The sequence below is a fragment of the Anabrus simplex genome, chromosome 7, assembly GCF_040414725.1.
Source record: "Anabrus simplex isolate iqAnaSimp1 chromosome 7, ASM4041472v1, whole genome shotgun sequence".
In the NCBI taxonomy this organism is placed as follows: domain Eukaryota; kingdom Metazoa; phylum Arthropoda; class Insecta; order Orthoptera; family Tettigoniidae; genus Anabrus; species Anabrus simplex.
In genome coordinates, this window is record NC_090271.1 from 80,152,805 (window position 1) to 80,174,325 (window position 21,521).

General features: G+C 38.3%; 1 protein-coding gene across 1 annotated transcript in view; it reads right to left on the reverse strand.

Annotated features, from left to right (window-relative positions):
• The window catches only part of LOC136877704 (succinate dehydrogenase [ubiquinone] flavoprotein subunit, mitochondrial), a 161,724-nt gene that overhangs the window by 21,898 nt on the left and 118,305 nt on the right, over positions 1–21,521 (reverse strand). Inside the window, exons 10-11 of the mRNA XM_067151914.2 lie at positions 11,242–11,439; positions 9,363–9,554 (exon numbers count right to left, since the gene is read on the reverse strand). Of these exons, the coding sequence (XP_067008015.1) occupies positions 9,363–9,554; positions 11,242–11,439 (390 nt within the window). The remainder of the gene's footprint in view (positions 1–9,362; positions 9,555–11,241; positions 11,440–21,521) is intronic.

Genomic DNA, 21,521 nt, shown 5'->3' on the forward strand with positions numbered 1-21,521 from the left:
ATTAGAAAAATTGTGGAACAGTAATATTAAGTGGATTACAGAAATCAAAGAAGATATGAAGGAACTACAAATCACAGTAGATGATTTAAAAAACAAGACCCACAGAATCAAGATCCTTAAAAAACATAGACACCAGACTACAGACCAGACTACAGACCTAGTTCAACAGACAAACCATGGGAAGAGTGATTTCAGATGAGGAGAAAATATCAAGTTCCCAGAGAATGAAGAAGTACTGGGCTGAGAGAAAATAGAAAAATCCATTGTATAACTGACTAAAGTGGTCCAATGAAAGTCATAAAATGTAAAATAAATAAACATATTGTTTAGATTAAAGGTTTATTGCATCTGCAGCATACACAGTACCAGTATTCAATAAAATGAGAAACTATAAGGTATTTATAGGAAAAAAAGAGTTTAAGATGAAGTACAAGCACACAGAAGTTTACAACTTCTAAGGAACCAAGATATACTAATGCATACTAAAGAAATAATATATAAGGCATATTATCTGTTGATTACAGTATAAGTACCTGAGATCTAGTCAGTGGAAAAGAATGAAAACAAATACAGACAGGAGACATGAGACTTTTAGAAGTACATGTTACATAGACAAAGGAAGATTGTGAGGAATGAAGGCATATGGAAAGAAATAAAGGTCGAAAAGTTGAGTGATAGAATGGAGAGATGGTTTGGATTGTTAAGAAACTAAAGAATTACTGCAAATGAAAGTAATGAGAGATTGAGGTAAACCCAGAGTATGATTGATGGAGCTAGTTAACAACTGTATTGTGGCCAGAGTTGGGACAGCTGTGGGGATAAGACAGATACAATTATTTGTTGTTTCGAAATTCATTTTGCTTGTAATATTGTATAAAATATCTCCTTCAAAAAAGTTGCTTCTGTCCCGTCATGGGATACCAGTCTCAGGGTAAGCACTATTTCTTCTTGTTTTTGTACTTAATTTAATTTAAATGTAAAATTTTCTTTTGCTTAGGAGTTCACCCTCAATATTCACATTCACCTTTTAATCATCGATATGACTTAGCTGTTCAACTAAGCAGCAACCTTTTATATTTGGAGGCAATTTTGTTTAAGAAAATTGTAACTAACATGCAACTTAAATTTCCTCTTGGGGTTGCCTCCCGTAGTGCAGTGTTACTTAATTTCATGCCTGGTTTCCAAGTCTCTTCTTTTCTCACTTCTTTAGAAGTGTTTCTAAAATCGTACAGCTTAATTGGCCTCTGTGTTAAGTTTTTAATCTCCCCCTTTCTTTTCTGTGTTAATGTCTTTTCATGTCCCTTTTTTTTATCTCATTTAGTCATGAGGGATTAGCCCTTTACATTCATGTAATGTTACGTATACTTTCTTTTCTTAAAGGTGTTTGAAACTGCCATCGCTTCAAACACATATTTGCAAATTTGCCTTCATTTGTAAATGAGTTTGTTAATTTTGTTAATATTCTTCTTTGTTATGATTTTATTCATCCCTTTTAACCGCTATTTTATTAGTTCATTTAGTTAAAATTTCCCACGTCCTTTATAGTTGTCACGTTGGTCAACTTGTTTATTTACATGTAACGCAGTTTTCGGTAGGTGAACTTTGCGAGTGTTGTAACCACTTTTATTTTTTGGATATTATTATTATTATTATTATTATTATTATTATTATTATTATTATTATTATTATTATTATTCCGAGGTTTGGTGGATCAGCAGAGGTGAAAGAAGGTGCCGGGGTGAATTGGTCTAACTACCAAAATCAAAGTTAATTTAAAACTGTAACAAGGTTATATTTTTGTTTTGCTCTTCCTTTTTTTTTTTTTTTTTTGAACAACAAGAAACAATGCAATAGGTACAAGTAGCAAAATTAACTCTAGGGAAGATAAGATTGGTGGTATGTCTGTTAGGTCATCAGCCCAGAGGCTGGTTGGATCCTCAGATAGCACCACCAAAGGTTATGCAGTTATAGGAAAACCACAAAAGCCAATGGCAGAGCCCAAATGAGGCGTACTAGGCAAGATGAGGAGTGAGGTAGTTTGCCATTGCTTTCCTTGGGCTTCAAGCCCTTCCTTTACATTTTCTGAGCTCTCAGCTCACAAACACATATTTACCGAAGGGCAGAAAACCCCTAATACCTGGAGCACTTACTCCCAACTTTTAACCTAAAGCCTCCCAGAGGCACCTTTATACACAGGAAAAGAGCTAACACGCTCTCAGTTTTTCAAGCCTATTAAAGATGATACCAGTCTTTACCCTTAATTGACATCAAGGCACAACTTACACAAAATGAAACAGGGGTATCTCGTACCCAACCTACTGGGCCTTAGTAGAAAAAGAACAGGTTAAGTAAATGGCCCAAAAATACAAAAATGAATGGAGGCGTGTACTTGCACTCCTACACATACATTCTTAAAACCTAAGCGGCACTAGGCCGATGAAACAGGGGCTATTCCCAGACTATGGAGGTGACCCATATAAGAAAGAAATATGAACATTACGGAAGAAAAGAAATTCAGTTACCAAAACGTAGTCACCTCAAATCGTAATGAAGGGGAGCTCAAGAGGATAAAGCACTCTCTATCCCCGATTTACAGTTACAAATTTACTTAAGTTTTACATAAACTGGAAGAAATTTACATATTTATAGAGATAGGTTACTTGGTAGAGGTTTCGGACCTTCCTTGCAGGTTAAACTGCTGAGCTAGCAAGGAATAAAGATGTTAAGTGGCCATTACCTTGCTGAAGAGCTGCTACCTGATAAACGAGGCATCTCCCGCCTCCTGCTACACTTCCATACACTAGGATAGATGTTGATCGAGTGGCCAAGAGACAGGAAAATCAGCAGTTTTTATACCCTCAGGGAAGTTTCGAGATCTTTCATGAATAATTAAGACACACCCACAGGCTTTTATTGGTTAACATCAGAAGATACACACAAAATCAAAGATTAAATACGGATTGGCTGAAAATTAATTACAGAAATTATTGATTGGTTAACTTTGAAACTTGCGGAAGGAAAAGATAAATATTGCCAACCCAAGAATGAATGAACAAAATTTAGTAAAAAAAAAAAAAACTTATGAATACAAAATTTCTTCAAATAAAGTTCCTTCACTTTGCACCAGGGTGCATGATCATAGTTTTTTTTTTTTTTTTTTAGTAGAGACATCTATGAGAGAATGTCCACTCTTCTTGATAAATAGTAAACAAAAACAAGTCGAAATTCACACAGTGACATCTTCAGATGAAAAATTTAAGTTGGTCTAGTTCCAAGTTCAGTGTTTCTCCAGTAGAGAAGTTCTAATTGGCGCAAGATTTAAACGTGCGGCGTAAAGGTGTACCACCCGGTACAGTTGTTGTTGTTGTTGTTGTTTTAAATTTTTTATGTAACCTGTAATGGGGTGACATCTGTATATTGCAATGAGGCCTGGTAGAGGATGAGGAGATGTGGTGAAGAGTTAGAGTAAAATGGGCAGAAAATAATATTCTCTCCAACCACGGTGCATCTAGTTAGTGTAAATGATGTTGATGATGATGATGATTAGAGCCCGGATTTCCATGTGCTATCAAATCTCAAAATATGCATGCATTCATGCACTATCAAATGATGGAACATGTGCAATAAACTAGAAAATATGCACTATCAAAATTCAGTTCCACATTGTTATATTTTCATTTCCTTTTGAAACACTGTACAACAATTAATTTATCCGCATTTTCATTTAAGTTCATTCGTTTATGTGACAGGATATTCCTGAACACAGAACATGATCTTTCTATGTCACAAGAAGTGACAGGTTCATACTTAAATGAAGACATTTAGGACGAAGTATATGTGAAGTTATCTCTTTTTAAAAAATAACTTAGAAATTTGTTTCCCTTAATCCATTTAGACATGAGGTCTCTTTGTAGACTTTTAATCGGTGGCAGGGCACCAAGATTTCACAGCACGGTACATACATATCCCACGTTGCTCCATCTATACGATGGGTTGGCGAATGAAGCCCCTCCACCAACTGGTGTCTTTGTACTTTTCTCCTTCTTCAATGTTGTCCCAGTCCCCTCCTTGTTGCTAAATGTCATTTTTCACCATGTCTGTATATCGCATTCTTGGCCACCCTCTTGGTCTTGAATATTTTAACTGCAGACCATACATTTTTTCTGGGTATGAGATCAGGATCCATCCTTCACATTTGAGTCTACGCAGAGTTATGTTATCCTGCATTCTGCCAACCTGAGCCATGTCCCTGATGTTCCAATTACGAATTTTATCTCATCTTGTTTTGTTTTGCCAACCATCGCTTGGACAAATCTCATTTCAGCTGCCTGAATCCTTGCTTCATCCTTTTTCCTCGTGGTCCAGGTCTCACTCCCATATGTAAAAACTGGCATCTAATAAGTCAGATAAACTGCTCGCTTGAATTTCAATGGTACTTTTGGGTTCCATATTAGGTCTCGGACAACTCTATAGAATGTTCCTCCAGCTTGAATCCTGCTATTAAGTTCCTCTTCAATGGAGGCTGTTACTCATATTATGCTTCCTAGATATTTGAATTTGTTGGACATCTTGATTTGTTTACCCTCTATTTAAATGTAACCTTCAGGTTGACAATTTCTCTGCATAACCAACACTTCACTTTTTTCCTGACTGAATCTTACGCCAGACCCTTTAGCTATTACTGTGCATGCATTGATCTGATCCTGAAGTTCCTCTTTGGAATCTCCCCATATACAGATGTCATCAGCAAATAGCATGACTTTCATTTTGTTGTCACCAACGTTTTGGCATACTTATTGAATCTCATTCATCACAGTAATGAAGAGAAGAAGTGACAGAACTCCACTTTGTCTTAGGCCCATAGTTATTCTAAAGGGTTCTGTCATTCCTGATGGTGTTTTGACGTGATTACTGATGTCTTCATATAAATTCTCAATTCATTTTATTATGTCAATATTGATTCTGCTGTTTCTGAGCACTTCCCAGACTTTGTCCCTGCTTACAGCATTAAAGGCCTTTTTGATATCCAGGAAGGTCAGCCAAAGGACCTTATTATGTTCATAATACTTCTCCATTGGCATCAGGTCAGGAAATATCCTGCTACCGTATGTGACAGTAGACGGTACAACCTGCGACTGTCTGGCCGAGGGTCAGGCGGCCATTACCAAACCTGACAACCAGAAGGGATGTCAACGGCTACGGGCGGAGGAGTTCCCCTTTTGGAGGCCAGATGATGCCTGTGTGCAGGAAATGGCACATAAATTCATCAGAAGTTGGTAGTCAATGGCTACGAAGGCGGAAGAAGGAACTTTGTAAACACCTCAACAGCGGAGTAGGCAGAGGAACTGCGAACCACAAACTGCTGCCTTGCAGATAGGGAGTGTACCCCAAAGGCTAAGGGAAGATACCCTGACAGAAAACAGGCTGGCATGACAGCTAAGAGGGCAGCCCCCTCATCATGCTAGCTTCCGTAGGGCTAATAACCCACGTGAAGCAAAATTAACTGTTCAGAGAAACATGAGAGTAGCTGGACGGATAACAAGGGAACAACCTGGCGCGAAAAGGTATATGAGAATTGGTACTTGGAATGTGACCTCTCTGTCAGGGAAGGAGGTAGAAATAGTCAAAGAAATGGAAAAGTACAAGCTTGCCATACTTGGAGTCAGTGAAACCAAGAGAAAAGGTAATGGCCAAATAAATTTGGATAAGGGATATGTAATGAGATACTCAGGAGTCAGCAGGAATGAATGGGCAAAAGAAGGTGTGGCCATCATTATGTCCGAAGCAGTGGAAAACAAAGTGACAGGATGGGAACCTATTAACTCCAGACTTATCACAGTGGATCTGGAACTAGAAGAATGTATTACGCTATTGCAGATCTATGCCCGCACTGAAGATATGCAAGAAGTAGATAAGGAGCAATTCTATGTTCAAATGCAAAAAGCTATAGACAAAGCTAGGAAAAGAAGTAGACATGTTATTGTGATGGGGACTGGAATGCTAGGATCGGAAATAGGTTACGTCGAGGACATGGATGTAGGGGTCAACGTGGAGCAGAACGAACCATCAATACCAATGGTGAAAGAATGCTGGAATTCTGTATTGATAATGAGCTAAGGATTGGCAACACCTTCTTCCCCCATAAAAGTATCCATAAAATAACTTTTGAGGCAGTAGGCCGAGGAGCAAAGAGTTGTATTGACTACTTTTGTTACACTAAGAACATGACTTATGGAGCACTAGATGTAAGGGTCTTCCGCAGTGCAGAAATGAGTACAGAACATCGGCTTCTGGTTATGAAAACAAGGTTCAAGACTACACCCACACCCTCTCATATTTGATTTGAGAAAATAAGAATTTCTGCATTTAGAGAGGAAGAGGTAAGGCAGAATTATGCTCAGAAGTTGGGGGAAATATTTCAGCAAAGAGAAAGAGAAGAACCTGAGAGAGGTTGGAACTTAGAAGAGAGATGGAGTGAATTTAAGACGAATATTATTAAAGTAGCAGAAGAGGTCTGTGGGAAAACTACAGTAAACACACGAAGAAAACGAACAAAGTGGTGGACTGACGAAGTCAAGGAAGTTGTAAGGAGGAAAAAGGTATCTTGGAAGGAGTAAATGAGAACAAGAAGGGTAGAGGACTGGAGGAACTATGTTGAAGCATGTAATGAAGCAAAGCGGCAAGTACAAGAGGCAAAAGAAAGGAACTGGCAGGAATTTGGTGAGGAAATGGAATCAGAATACAGAAATAATCAGAAGAAGTTTTGGAAGATACTAAGATCCCTCCAAGGCAAAACTGGAAAGAGAATCAGGAACATTAAAGATAGGAACCAGAAGATCCAAATGAGGCCACGGGACATCCTTGATACATGGAGCACGTACTATGAGGATGTGTTCCGCGCAGACCAGAATTTACAAGATGACACCGGTAATGGAGCAGAAGAAGAACTAGAAGAAGGGGAGGCAAACTATCAAGCAATTTGTCTTTCCAGTGTGGCCGGAAAGATATACTCTCGCATATTGGAGAGGAGGTTGAGACAAGAAGTAGAGGAAAAATTGGAAGAGGAACAGTGTGCTTTCAGGCCAAGTCGACAAACACACGACCACATATATACACTAAGAACTGTTATAGAGAAACGACTTAGTCGAGGGAAGGATGTTCTAGCTGCATTTGTCGACCTAAAGGCCGCATTTGACTCGGTCCCCAGGGAACAGCTTTGGGCAGACTTGAAGACGAAAAGGTAACAAAGACTCTCTTATGCTGTATTAGGAGCATGTACAATAGAGTCCAAGGAGTGGTGAGAATAGCTGGTGAATGCTCTAGGGAATTCAAAATGGTGAAGGGAGTAAAGCAGGGTGACAGCTTGAGTCCTCTTCTCTTTGTGATCTTCGTGAACCAAGTCATTAAGCAGTGTAAAAGAAGAACTAAAAGAATTAAGGTTGGCAACTGGAACATGAGACCAATATATGTCCAATCCCTGGTCTATGCAGACGACATTCTGATTTTGGCTGGGAAAGAGGAGGATCTCCAACAAGCTCTTACTGAATGGGCTTATGCCTTCCAGGACCATGGGATGGACGTGAATGTGAGCAAAACCAAGGTCATGCAGTTCACCAAAGGAGAAAAAGTACAGCTTCAAATCAAGTGGAACAATGAGGATATTGAACAAGTAGAACAAATTGAGTATCTGGGCACCATTTTCAGAGAGGACGGAAAATTAGAGGCAGAAATAAACAACAGAATTAGAAAAGCTAATCAAGTTTACTATGGTATAAACAACACAATCATAGGGAAGGAAGAAATTATTAGAAACACAAAAATGCGGGTATATCATGCCGTGTACCTGCCAACCCTCCTGTATGGTGCAGAGAGTTGGACAGTGCATAAAAAACTGGAGAGCCGTCTGGTTGCCGCTGAGATGAGATATTTACGGAAAGTTGCCGGGAAAACTCAAAGAGACTATATTAGAAACACCACAGTAAGAGATGAGCTTCAGCAGGAGCCAATAATGGATGTCATTGAGAGGAGAGGATTGGGCTGGATTGGTCACCCAGAAAGAATGGAAGATGAAAAGAAAGCGAAGCAGGTGTGGCGAGCCAGACCAACAGGAAGAAGAACACGAGGGAGGCCACGGATTGAATGGGAGGAGTACATCTTGGGACTGATCAGGAAGCGAGGGAAGACCCTGGGTGAGGTTCAGAGAATGGCGCACGATAGAAGAAAGTTTAGTAAATGGCTGAAATGTCCCGACGCCTAACGGCACAAAGGGAAATAATAATAATAATAAGAATACTTCTCCATTAGCTGACACAGTCCAGATATTAGATTAACTGTTGATCTGCCTTTCTGAAATGTGTATTGTTCCTCTGATAACTTTAATTCTATCAATGGTCTTATTGTACTTTATAAAATCCTTCCACACAGCTTTCCCACTTAGGAAGTTAATGTACATTCCTCTGTAATTGGAACATTTCTTCCTGTCATCTTCCTTAAAGCTTCACAGCACAGTCCAGTACTAAATTACAATTTGAAGCGTGTTAGCGTGCTGCTTTCCAAGTCCCTTCTTTTCTCAATTATTTTGGCCTCAGACATATGACCAGTGGGAGTTCAGGGCAGGAAATTCCAGGAAAACAAAACAGGATTCAGTGCAAAACCAAGGTTTGGAAGCTGCTATCTCAGTAACGTGGCATCACGGAAGTGTGATTCAAGTTTCAATTTCTTTGTCTAATGTAGATGAAAAAAGAAATAACCCTCATTTAGTAATGCAGAATTAAGAGTTCAATTTTTTCTGGGACACCTTATTTCTAAGGACTAGAGCGATCGACAAGGGGATCTTCCTGCTTATGTCAATGTTTACTTAAGCAACAGATAAGAAAGTGCTTGGCTAACTGGATTATAGGACCTCTATGTACCTAACTTTGGTTGTCAAGTAGTATGCCAGGAATACACTTTCTCTCAATGATAAACAAATAACGTGCATGAACGGTCCCAAATTCTGTAAACCAATGTTCAAAAAAGGCACTACCATGCAAGTTAACGAAATATATACGTCAAAGTCAGAAGAAAAGTCACATAATCCAATATAAATGTCCACTTATTCGCTATTAAATCCAAAATTTTCAAAATATGCATTACACATGAATTTTTTACCAAAATAGCCAAAACATGCATGGAAAAAGTACAGTTATTTGGAAATGATTAGTCATAAAACAAATATTTGTCAAGTTTCAGAAGTGTAAGCAGCTTATTTAGGGACATGCATTTGCATGAAAATCTGGGCTCTCATGATGATAATGAAGAAAGAACACCTACTGAAATTTTGTTTTTGGTATCTTTTACACAAGAGAGTATAGGATTCTTACCTTTATCTCATCCAAATTTCTGTACAAGATTTCCATCTTTCTACAACCCTCCTGAAGCAATTCTTCATTTCTAAATACTCCAGCATGTGTCTGCATTACTCTCTGCATTTCATTACGAAGGTTAGCAGGGCTTATATGGCCCATTGTTGTCCGTAACCAATCCAAATTAGCAATGGAAGCTTCCCCAGTGTCCTGTCATAAATCATGAAAACAGAAGAATTCATGGTTATATTTTAGAAGTGAATAAGGATGCATTAGATCTACTTTCAACTTAGTTCTTGGAAAAAGCTGTATTTCTAAAGAAATTTTGTGAAGAACTCTTAAAAGTGGAATAAAATAATAATGAACATATAAATATTAGTTAATCTCTTAACTTAAAATTCAAAGATATTGTAATTTTTAAATTTTTATAAAAAATCAAAACCCTGCAAATATTTGGGAAATCTAACAGTAACTTAAAACCCTGAATATAAATATTATGTGTGCTGGAAAGCAGTACACTTTGTTTCAAAGTCCACAGGCAATTTCTGACAGACAGAAGTGCACCTTTGAAGAATGAATGTCTGCCTTTTCATAAATTCATTTATTGTTGGCTGTGCTTTTGCTGAGAGGGTATTCCCAGATATTTATATCAGTTACAGTGTTCTGATGCCACTAGTATGTTCAACACAGAAATGACCCCTAAAACAAATGTTGCTTTCTCGTTAATCATTTGATGGATTATGGAACTTTTATCTTGGAGGCTGTATGTGGGGTCATCATCAGTTACTGGATAGAATTTATTATCACTGCCCTCACTTTGTTTCAAATAATGAGCGATTCATACAAGTTCCAGAGTCATTCTAACCCCTCCTTTTTTGCAACCACCAAAGTGTTAGAAGGGGCTGCCTGGCCGAGGCGGTAAAGGCGTGCTCGGTTCACCCGGAAGGACATGGGTTCGAATCCCCGTCAGGAAGTCGTAAAATTTAAGAAACGAGATTTCCACTTCCGGAGGTGCATATGGCCCTGAGGTTCACTCAGCCTACACCAAAAATGAGTACCAAGTTAATTCCTGGGGGAAAAGGCGGCCGGGCGTAGAGCTAACCACTCTACCCCATCACGTGTCGAGGTTAACAATGGTGGAAGCCTTTACCTTCCACTCCTCCAAGGGCCTTCATGGCCTGTACGGCAGTGACTTTGCTTTTGCAAAGTGTTAGAATGCGATGGCTCCATGTATGAAAGTGGATGTGACTGTACTTGTAAATATTATTTTGTGAGGACAGTAAACTATTCAGTATTTATGTACATCAGTTACTACTCCAGTAAATTAAAAAATATGAAAACTTATTTTTGCTTACCTTAGAACAATTTAAAAAGGTATACATGAGATACCTAATGATGGGCTGCACTTACAGAAGTAAATAATGATAATGTTATTAGCTTTACATCCCACCAACTACCTTGACGGCTTTTGGAGATGCCAAGGCACCAGAATTTAGTCTCACAGGAATTCTTTTACGTGCCAGTACATCTACCGATACAAGGCTGATGTATTTGAGCACCTTCGAACCTGCCAAGTTGGGGTCAGAAGGCCAACGCCACAGCCAGCTGAGTCCCTCAGCCCGGCTCTCACAGAAGTATTCAACAACAATCTGCCATCTCAAGGCAGGAACAATGCAGGATTCATGCACCTAGTTCTGAGATATGTGTACTTAAAACATAATTATTATTTTGCAATTTTGGGAAGTTTGCAAAATCAACACCAATGGATAAGAATAACTAGTTTTGAGATACATAGTGCCCTGAATCACAAGGAATGTGTTAAATGATGGATACTATTGACTAGATCTGTTTTAGAGGTAATTCCTAAATTGTCCTACAGATTATAAGGACTACTTACAGGCTGTATATTGGCTATTCTGTCTCCTGGGCGATTGGTCTGGGCTATAGTATGGGCACACGCACGTCCAAACACCACAATCTCAAGCAAAGAGTTAGCACCCAAACGATTGGCACCATGGACTGAAGCACTAGCCACTTCTCCGCATGCATACAAACCAGGAACAATCCAGTCTTTACAATTCTTCTGATTCAATACCTGTGGTAATAAAAGGCATTGATTAAAGATAATGTTCAAGTACTGCAAAAATTACCAAGATGGAGAGAATACAAGTAACTCTCTGTCTCCTGGGCAATAGAACTTAACCAGTAATTAGCATAAGCACTGCAATGGAAAAAACAAGTGACAAGTCATCTATATCTATACTAACATATAAAGAGATAAACTTTGTTTGTATGTAATGACTAATCTCAGGAACTACTGGACCAAGTCTAAAAATTATTTTACTAATGTAAATATTCATTATCCCTGAGGGACATGGGCTGTATTTTATTTTCAAAACAAATCAAGGGGGGGCACAGGGGGATGATATAAAAAATAATAGGCTAATATAGGCAAAATATCAAATTTATCGTACAAGGCTCAATTTAAGCCCCTTGACGCAAAGAACAAAACTCGGTAAGATCTACGGGCCCAAAAACCAGGATTTAAGACCCTAAAACCAAGCATTATGGAGATATTGGCACCACACTATCCCTGCTCTAGGAATTGGATAAAGAAATGAACTGCCATAACCATGGCAACGTCAGTTCCAAGATTCTACAGCAGCGAGATTACGGTATCTACAACATATCACCAAAACCTAACATGTTTCAGACATGAAAACTGGCATTTAGAATCTCTTTTAGAAATAAAAGAACATAAATTTTTATTTTTAGAAAATCCACTTAAGGGAAGATGGGGGGAGATAAAAAGAAGTGAGGAAGGATTTGAAGTATTTATATCAGGATACATATATCTCAGAAACTGAAGATGTTACAGACGTTAAAATTGGTACTTGGAATCTCCTTTAAGAATAAATGAACACACTTTTTTGGAAAATCCTCTTAAGGGGGTGAAATAATAAAAGAGCGGGTGAATTTTTAAAATGAGTATCTTCTTCTTGTACTGCTTTTCCCACACCTGCGGGGTTGCAGGTGAGAACTGTGTCGCAAACGTGGATTTGACCCTGTTTTATGGCTGGATGCCCTTCCTGATGCCAACCCTAAGTGTAGGGATGTAATTACTATTGCATGTTCCTGTTGTGGTTGGTAAAGTAGTATGCTGAGTGAGTATTTGAAGAGGAGAGTGTTGGAACAAACACAAACAACCTGACCCCAAGCCAGAAGAATTAATCAAACGCGATTCCCCAACTCGGCAGAGAATCGAACCCGGAACCCTGTGAACTGAAGGCCTTAATGCTGACCACTCAGCTAAGGAGTGAGGTTGTTTTTAAAATGAGTATATCTACAGTATATCTCATAAACTTAACATGTTAATGTGAAAATTGGTATTTGTAATTTCCTTTAAAAATAAAGAAACTTTTTTTTTTTTTTTTTTGACTTAAAAGACTGTTTCTCACATGTAGAGTTTCATGTCGCATGTTCCAGATTTAGCTCTGCCAGTAGTTTTGTCATCTTAGCCCCAAAAGGCAATGCCACAAACAAAGTTTACAAAGAGGTTCTGGGGTAAATGAAATGTAATTTTTTGGCGAGTTTTTATACTTCAGGGATTTTCAGAAAACCAACTTAAGCTAGAGATCGAAAATAAGTGAAGAAGGGGTTGAATTCTCTTTATGAGGATACTTATATCTCAAAACTAAGATGTTACAGATGTGAAAATTGGTATTTGGAATCTCCTTTAAAAATAAAGAAACCCTTTCTTTTTTTACTTAAAAGAGGACTGTTTCTCACATGTAGAGTTCCATGTCGCATGTTCCAGATTTAGCTCTGCCAGTAGTTTCATCATCTTAGCCCCAAAAGGCAATGCCACAAACGTGGTTTAAGGTTCTGGGAGAAAAGAAATGCAATTTTTCGGCGAGTTTTTATACAAAGTATGTTACAAGTGTTTATTTATATATCCACCTATTCAATACAAAGAGATCTTTTTAGAAATTAAATATTATTATAAAATGTTAAGGGACATGTTTCGCCCATATTAAGGGCATCATCAGCCTCAAATTCAAACCTGTATGGTGAAAAATCAGGATCCTGATTGCTCTTACAAGCCATAAAAAGAGGATATCATTATAGGTGTCAGTCTAAACATACAAAATATTAGAATGTCCTTGGCTAAAATTGCAGTATCAAGCTGCATGTCATAAGTTCACATGAATATACTTTCCGGAGCGTTGAAAAACTTGTTGGGGTAGGGCAGTAAACAGCTCAGTCTTTATAATGAAACAGAAATGTGCCTCAGATAATGTCTTAGTAGAGTACAGAGGAACAATTAATTTCTATCCACTTATGAAATCCTTATGAGCGAAGTCATGGATAACAGGTAGTATCTTATATAGAGAGATAGGAATACATAATAGTACTAACACAATGACAGGTCTGTATTGAAAGGAGGAGGAATAAAGACAAATATGAAAACACAATATGACAAGGACAGTCGCCGTATTTTTATATACCGCTGTCTTCACATGGACGACTGTTACTTGCTGAAGCTGAGAAGAAGAAAGAGCTTATCAAGGACTGAGAAAAGCAGAAAGAACTGCAATCTATGGGTACGCAGTACATGAAAATGTGGAGTTTGTGCTTTTTTGTCTTTTATGTTTGCCCTTATCTTCTCTTTTTCCTATCCTTCTTCCAACACTAACCTGTTGTTCTTAATCCTCCCTTAGGTATGTGTGAGTGTGGGTTGTTTTTTATTTTTTCCCTATTTTTCACATAAACTATGTACATAACATTACAGTAAATCTGCCAAGCTGAGTGGCTCAGACAGTAAAAGTGCAAGGTTTCTGAGTCCAAGTTAGTAGGTTTGGTGATGATGGTTACTGGTTTTATTTTATTTTTATTTTTTTATTTTTTTTGCTAGTTGTTTTACGTCGCACCGACGCAGATAGGTCTTATAGCGATGATGGGACAGAAAGGCCTAGGAATGGGAAGGAAGCGGCTGTGGCATTAATTAAGGTATAGCCCCAGCATTTGCCTGGTGTAAAAACGGGAAACCACGGAAAACTATTTTCAGGGCTGCCGACAGTGGGGTTGGAACCCACTATCTTCCAGATGCGAGCTCACAGCTGCACACTCCTAACCGCACGGCCAATGCCTGGTGATGGTTACTGTTTTAAGAGAAAGTACAAATGGACAACCATCCTCTGTTAACAATAATCAGAAATAAAAATGGAAGAGGTCTGATTCTTCAAAGAATGAAAGTATCAGTGAGAGAAAGGCAAGGGCCATGAAGGGAGTGAAAATGAAAGAAATTCTAGACCTTACAAAATTAACCCATCAGGGTCAGGAGAGAACCAGCATTTGACCAAGGGAGGTCAGATAGCAAAACTGAAAGTGAGTATCCTGGTATAAGTAAGTGGAATCAATACCACACTCAATTAGGTGACCCGTGGTTGTCAATCCACAATCTCAATAGCATGGATTTATTCTACAGCACCCACCCACATGGGTATTGGTAGGTTCGATCTGGTGGTTTTTGAAAATGCCTAATTACACCAGCTTGTGATAGTACATATATCACACCCCAGAGTTATATGTAGAAGTTAGAGATATTATTGTCAGTATTCGATTATTATTATTATTATTATTATTATTATTATTATTATTATTATTATTATTATTATTATTATTATATATATATATATTGCGAATGAGCCCATTAGGACTATGCAAAGTACTTAGAGACAGGCATTTGCCTTTCTTTGTGCCCACACTTCCTTCATTCGTTTGCTGTGTGCTTCTTTTCTCTCTTGAGACCATGTTGTTCCGGTCTTCTTCTTTGGTTTTTCCTCTTGGTCAACTTGCCACTTATGAACTTTGGTTCTGAAGATAACCCGGCTTTGGATGTCTTCAGGTGTAATTCCTGCCAGTTTGAGATCTGTTTTAATTTCGCCAATCCATTTTATTGTGTCCGTTTTAGCTTTACTTCGGTTTTCATAAAATTCAACTATTTGCTTGGTAAGTCTATCTGGGTTCATCCTTTTTATATGTCCAAAGAATCTTAATCTGCGCTTTCTGATGTCGCTGTGAATGTTAGAAAATTGTTTGATTTCCTGTTTCCCTCTAAGGCGGTACTGTTCATCTACGAGTTTTGGGCCTAAAATTTTTCTAATGATCTTGCGTTCCTTTTTCTGAATATTTTCTAGATCAGTTTTCCTGTTCAAAATTAGTGTCTCTGATCCATAGAGGCATTCTGGTTTAATAACTGTATTATAGTGTCTTAGTTTAGCATGCTTGGAGAGACACTTTTTGTTATAGATATTTTGGGTGAGTCTATACGCAGTTTCCATTTTTTGGCATCTAACTTCATTGGCTTTTGTTTCCATTCCATTCTCCTGAATTATTTCACCGAGATATTTGAATTGCCGGACCCGTTTTATTTTGCCATATTTTGTCTCCATGAATTTAGGGGCTTCTTTGCTGCAGGTCATGTATTCAGTTTTTTCAAACGATATTTGGAGGCCGACTTTTTCTGCTGTTTCTTTCAGGAGTTCGATCTGGTTTATGGCTGTTGAAACGTCACGAGTTAAGATTGCCAGATCGTCCGCAAATGCCAGGCAGTCTACTGCTAATTTGCCCCTACCAAGAGTGATTGGTTGGTCAATCTTGAGGGCAGACTTCTGTTTGCGCCATTCCTGTATTACCTTTTCAAGGACGCAGTTGAAGAGTAGTGGAGAGAGCCCATCTCCCTGTCTTACTCCTGTTTTGATCGGAAAAGGGTCTGAGATTTCTCCCATGAATTTAACCTTAGATTTTGTGTCTGTCAATGTCTCTTTTACAATTGCGAGTGTTTTCCGGTCTAGACCCTGTTCTTTTAATATCTGAAACAGTGATTGACGATCAACTGAATCATAGGCCTTTTTGAAATCAACAAAAGTACAAACTACATTTTTGCTACAAATTCTCTGATGCCTTAGGATTAACTTTAGGTTCAAAATTTGCTCTGGACATGAACGGCCTGGTCTTAAACCTGCTTGATATTCTCCAATTTTTGGTTCTAGTTGCTGTTGGGCTCTATCGAGAAGGCACTGAGATAAAATTTTGTAGGCAACAGATACCAATGAGATTCCTCTGTAGTTATTTACGTCTGTTCTGTCTCCTTTCTTATGTAAAGGATGAATTAGTGCACTTTTCCAATCTTCTGGAATTTGTTCTGTTTCCCAAATCTCTTGGATGATACCGGTGAATTCTTTTATAGTATTTGGGCCTGCTGATTTGAGAATTTCTGCTATGATCCCATCCTCACCTGCAGCTTTATTCATTTTAAGTCGTTTTATCTGTCTGGTAATTTCTTCTTCATCCGGTGGCACTGAATTTGGGTTTGTGAAGTCAGGTTCCTGCGGTGGAAATCTTTGTGTTGGCTCTGGGCAGTTAAGCAGTTCTTCAAAATACCTTGCAAGTTCGGTGCAGTTTTCTTGATTGTTCAGTGCAAATTGCCCATTTACTTTCTTAAAGCAAAGGTTTTGTGGCTGATACCCTGTTAGCTTTGTTTTGAAGTTCTTGTAGAAATTTCGTGTGTGGTTTTTTTCGAAGTCCTTTTCAATTTCCAGTAGTTGATCTTTCTCGAATTTCCTTTTGGTCTGTCGGATTAATTTCGCTGCCTCTTTCCTGACTGCCAAAAACATTTTATGATTCTTATCGGTCTTTTTGCTGTTCCACTTATTGTATGCATTCTGCCGGGATTGGATGGCTTGTTCACAGTCTGCGTTCCACCAAGGGTGTTTTTTTCTTTTCTGCAGAGGAATCTGTGTTTGTGCTGTTTCAATTAGTTTGGTCTTGAGTTGCTGCCAATTGTTGGACTGCTTTTTCTCTAATTCTTCGGTGAGAGATGGCTGGATCCGACTGGTATCAAATTTTGGAATTATTTGCTTCCTTCTTCTGAACCTTTGGGGTATCAACTGTAGTTTGACTCTTGTCAGATAGTGGTCTGAGTCTATGTTTGCACCCTTCCTTACTTGGACATTCATAATTTCTCTGTGGTTTGGGTACGAAATTGCCACGTGGTCAATTTGAAACTCGCCCAAGAGGGAGTTGGGTGATCTCCATGTCATTTGTTTAGAAGGTTTCTTCCTGAAGTGAGTCGACATGACTTTAAGGTTGAATGCCCTGCAGAATTCGACTAATCTCCGTCCATTTTGGTTCGTCCATTTATGTGCTGGGAATTTTCCAACTGTTTTCCTGTATTTCCTTTCCTTGCCTAGCTGAGCGTATTTCATTTATATATTTTGCCATTTATACTGGTAAGCTGGAAGATATCCACATATGTAGGTATGAGTAATTTGTTTTGCACGAGTGGGAAAACATTGCTTTAATAACTCTGGTAATTTGAATGAGTCATATGGCTACCCCAGTGTTTGTTGTGATGTACTTGTGTCGGGAAATTCATGAGTCATGTTTATATCCCAGCCTGATGAGATGAGCTTGTTGTTGTATTAGGAAAATTTGGTGACTCATGGAATATACCCCAGAGTTTGTTATTGTCTTGGGAGGAAGAAGTAGTTCAGGGCTTGGGCTTGAGAAGAGGACCACCCATGATTGGCTGGCAAGCACCAATCCAGACGTATCATCTGAGAGGAGGGGGATGTTGATGTCTATAAAGGTTGATCATATGGCGGCAACCTGGAACATTGTAAGGGTGATTGTAAAGGAACGAGAAGGAAGATAACTACAACTACAACTACAACTGACGCACTGTACAGGAAGGAAGTGGTGCTGATACATGGTACTGGAGTGACACGGCTGCAATGGACTGGACTTCAAACGTTCATGGAGCGTAGTCTTGTTATGTTCGTGGAAAGTGGCTGATTGTGGAGAGTGCTTGCGCATTAAGTATTGTAGCACTTGTGGCGGCCTAGCATTATATGTTGGTGAAAGCTATCTCAGACTTTCCATAAATTTATATGTTGAGGATCGACAGACGTGTGTATATATCTTTACAACAAGTGTTAAAATATGTGAACACAGTAGTACAAGGAACTGTGTGATGTGATAACTGCCGATTATGAGAATCGGTAAGGCGAATTGATATAGAGACAGTGAAGGGTATTTATCTTCATACATATACATTGTTCATCGGACTATCTACAAATGGTAGCTTAGTTCTCACTTTCGTTTTCCCACAATTTTCATTATTATTGTTGTTGTTGTTGTAAATATGGAGTCTTCCAGCAATATTTTATGTGTGTATTATATGTATAATGTTGTATCTTGATGAGGTGCTCATGCACGGAATTTGTTAAGAATATAGTTAACTATTTTAGAATCAGTGTTATTGATGAACCTAGGTGCAGTTCCTACCTAATTAGTCGTTTTCAGGAGGTTAGGTAAGGCCTGCAGCAGATGTACCAGTACGCAGCATTATGTACACGCCCTGGGACATAAAGTTTATCATGCTCTTATCTAAATTCGAGGGATCCATTCTGGTGAACTCTGGCACCCATACTACGGACATTTTGGTTAATTATGCTTATTAATTTTATTAAGTTTTTGAGTAATTTTATTTATATATTTTTATTCATGATTTTATTTATTATTTATTGATATTCATCAAAAAGTAGTTACAAGCTTCATGTTGACAGATTTATCAGCGCATAAGAGAACTCCAATAGGATAAGATTCTGGCACTTCTGCATCTCTAAAAACCATAAAAGTATATAGTGAGATGTAAAACTAACAATATTCTTCTTATTATTGTTACAATGTTTTAGTGATCAGAGGATAAAGGAACATGAGGGTCAAATAGCTATACAAAGCATATACAAAACATTAAATTCTGAAAGGTGTATTTACTGAAAATCTTTCCTTTTCTTTAAAACAACAACTAAAATAATGGGTTTTTGGCAAGAAATGCATCTTTAAAAGAGATAACAATCAATAATAGTCAAGCTTTGTCAAGCTTAGCTTAGAACACAACTAGGGAAAAAAGCTCCCATTTTCCAAACAAGACTTTTATAAACAAGATTACAAATTAGAAGGGAAATTGATGCTAGACTAGTTACAAATTAAGAAGCAAGAACTTCCAAATCCAATATTTGGAAAGGAGAAACAAAGCCTCAGTATAAGGTAGTGACATTTCAGAATGGTGCCAAACACCGAACTACAATTTCAATGGTCCAAAGGTCCAAGAGTTCATTTTAGGTACCTCTAATTACTTTTAAGTGTTCACAGCAGAACACCTTTTGCTGTACTTAAAAGCTATTCAGCTTTTACACTCGCTACACTTATTCCATAGGGTAGCCATACAGAAATAATAGATTGAAAGATCCAAAAACATAGGAGCCGAAGCTTATACTCTACGGCCAAGAACTGGAGAAACAAAGGTCAATTGAAAAGCCAAGAACAAAATGAAAGGGATGCTGAACATTTCAAGCAATCCTGTGACATAACTTGTCATAAAACATAATAGGGCAGAAGGGTCAGTGACTGCATGGTGACTAAGACCAGAAAGAATGGAAGGGCTGAAATGCACAACAGAAAACTTTGAGTTAAAAATAATCACTGGAAAGAAAAGTGAACAAGGGAAATGAGGGTACACACTTGTATGCCCACAAATTTACATAGTCCTCGAAAACCTACATGATAAGACCTAACTGAAAATGAGAAAAACCTACATTAAAATTAAGGTAAACGCAGCATGTCCTAACAGTTAAAATGCTAGAGGGGAATGCTGGTATCTTCTTTTTACCACACATAGATTTTACATATTAGGAAATATTCTGCCTACCTTACCCCTGCCGCTACCCTGGCCTCGTCAGTCATCTCCTAGGAGGCGACCTCACTTTATGTTGCACTCTCCAAGATCAGATCATTACAGATACATTAGATTCAAACTTGCAGTTTATATACGGATGGGCTGGGTGCTGATTGGTAGAAAATGATTTAAACAGGCAATAAGCTGATTGCTTGATAATGACATAACAAGACAGTAGTGGCAACTTAGAAACAAAAGACACTCGCCAGTATGGGCCACCTAATACAGAAACAATTCTCAACTGAGTAAATACAACAGTAGTGACATCTAGTAATGAACCAGTAAATTAAGTGGAGACATCTGAGTTCAGCTTTCACCACTCTCAGGCGTTAAAAATGATTGCTTTACAACTAGGGAGTGACCGTTCTACTGGTTTAATAATAATAACAATAATAATAATTGTTCCGGGGATTCCGTGGATCATGGGGGGATAAGAAGCGCCTGGGGTGAATGGGTTAACAAGGAATTAACTAGAGCAGAACTTAACACAGCAAACTTGAAATGTTATTTTTTTTTCCTTATTCTTTTTTTTTTCTGAGTTTAAAATAGAAGAAATAGAAAATCTGAATGAATAACAACCATATAATGAGCTCATCAGCTCTAACAATATAGTGGACTTAGAAGTCCGAATATCAGGTACAAAACTTGAGAGAATTACACATATTAATTTACAACCAACCTTTCTCTTTTGTCATTCATGCCATTTAGTATGGGCAACCATGCCTTTGTTTATTCAGTAAGTGTTTCTGGTGTTAATTTACTTTGGGAACAGTAAATTATATCACTGTTGAGCAATAGATAAGCCCACATCTGGGCAACTCTATGTAAATACTGTAATGGAGGATATCTGAATTGCTCTTGGCAGGTACAAAATTTACAAGAGCAAGATTTGCTCCTATCATTTACACTACAGGGGAGTCTGCACTCCAAATATAGTCCAGCCTTGCAGAGATATCAATTTCATATGGTGCACAAAAGTTCCATAAGTTTTGCACAGTCAGAGGAGTACCCTCGTCTTCAAACAGCCACACCTTGTTCTGGGATTGTGTTGGGACATCGTAATAATAAAGCCAAGTTTTGTCACCTGTAATGATGCTTATTAACATTACACAAAGTCTCATTTTCAAACTGTTTTAGCATTTTTCAGCACCATTTCACTCGATGTGCCCTTTGTTCCTCTGAAAGTGAATGGGGCACCCAAAGGGAACAAACCTTTCTAACATGGAGATGATCATGTAGAATTGAATGAATAGCTGGTGCAGGGATGTGGAGGGTCTCTTCTACCTGCCGATATGTCAACTGCCCCTCTTGCTGCAACATTTTCCTCACAGCTCCAATGTTTTTCTCAATCACTGATTCAGACGGTCGCCCAG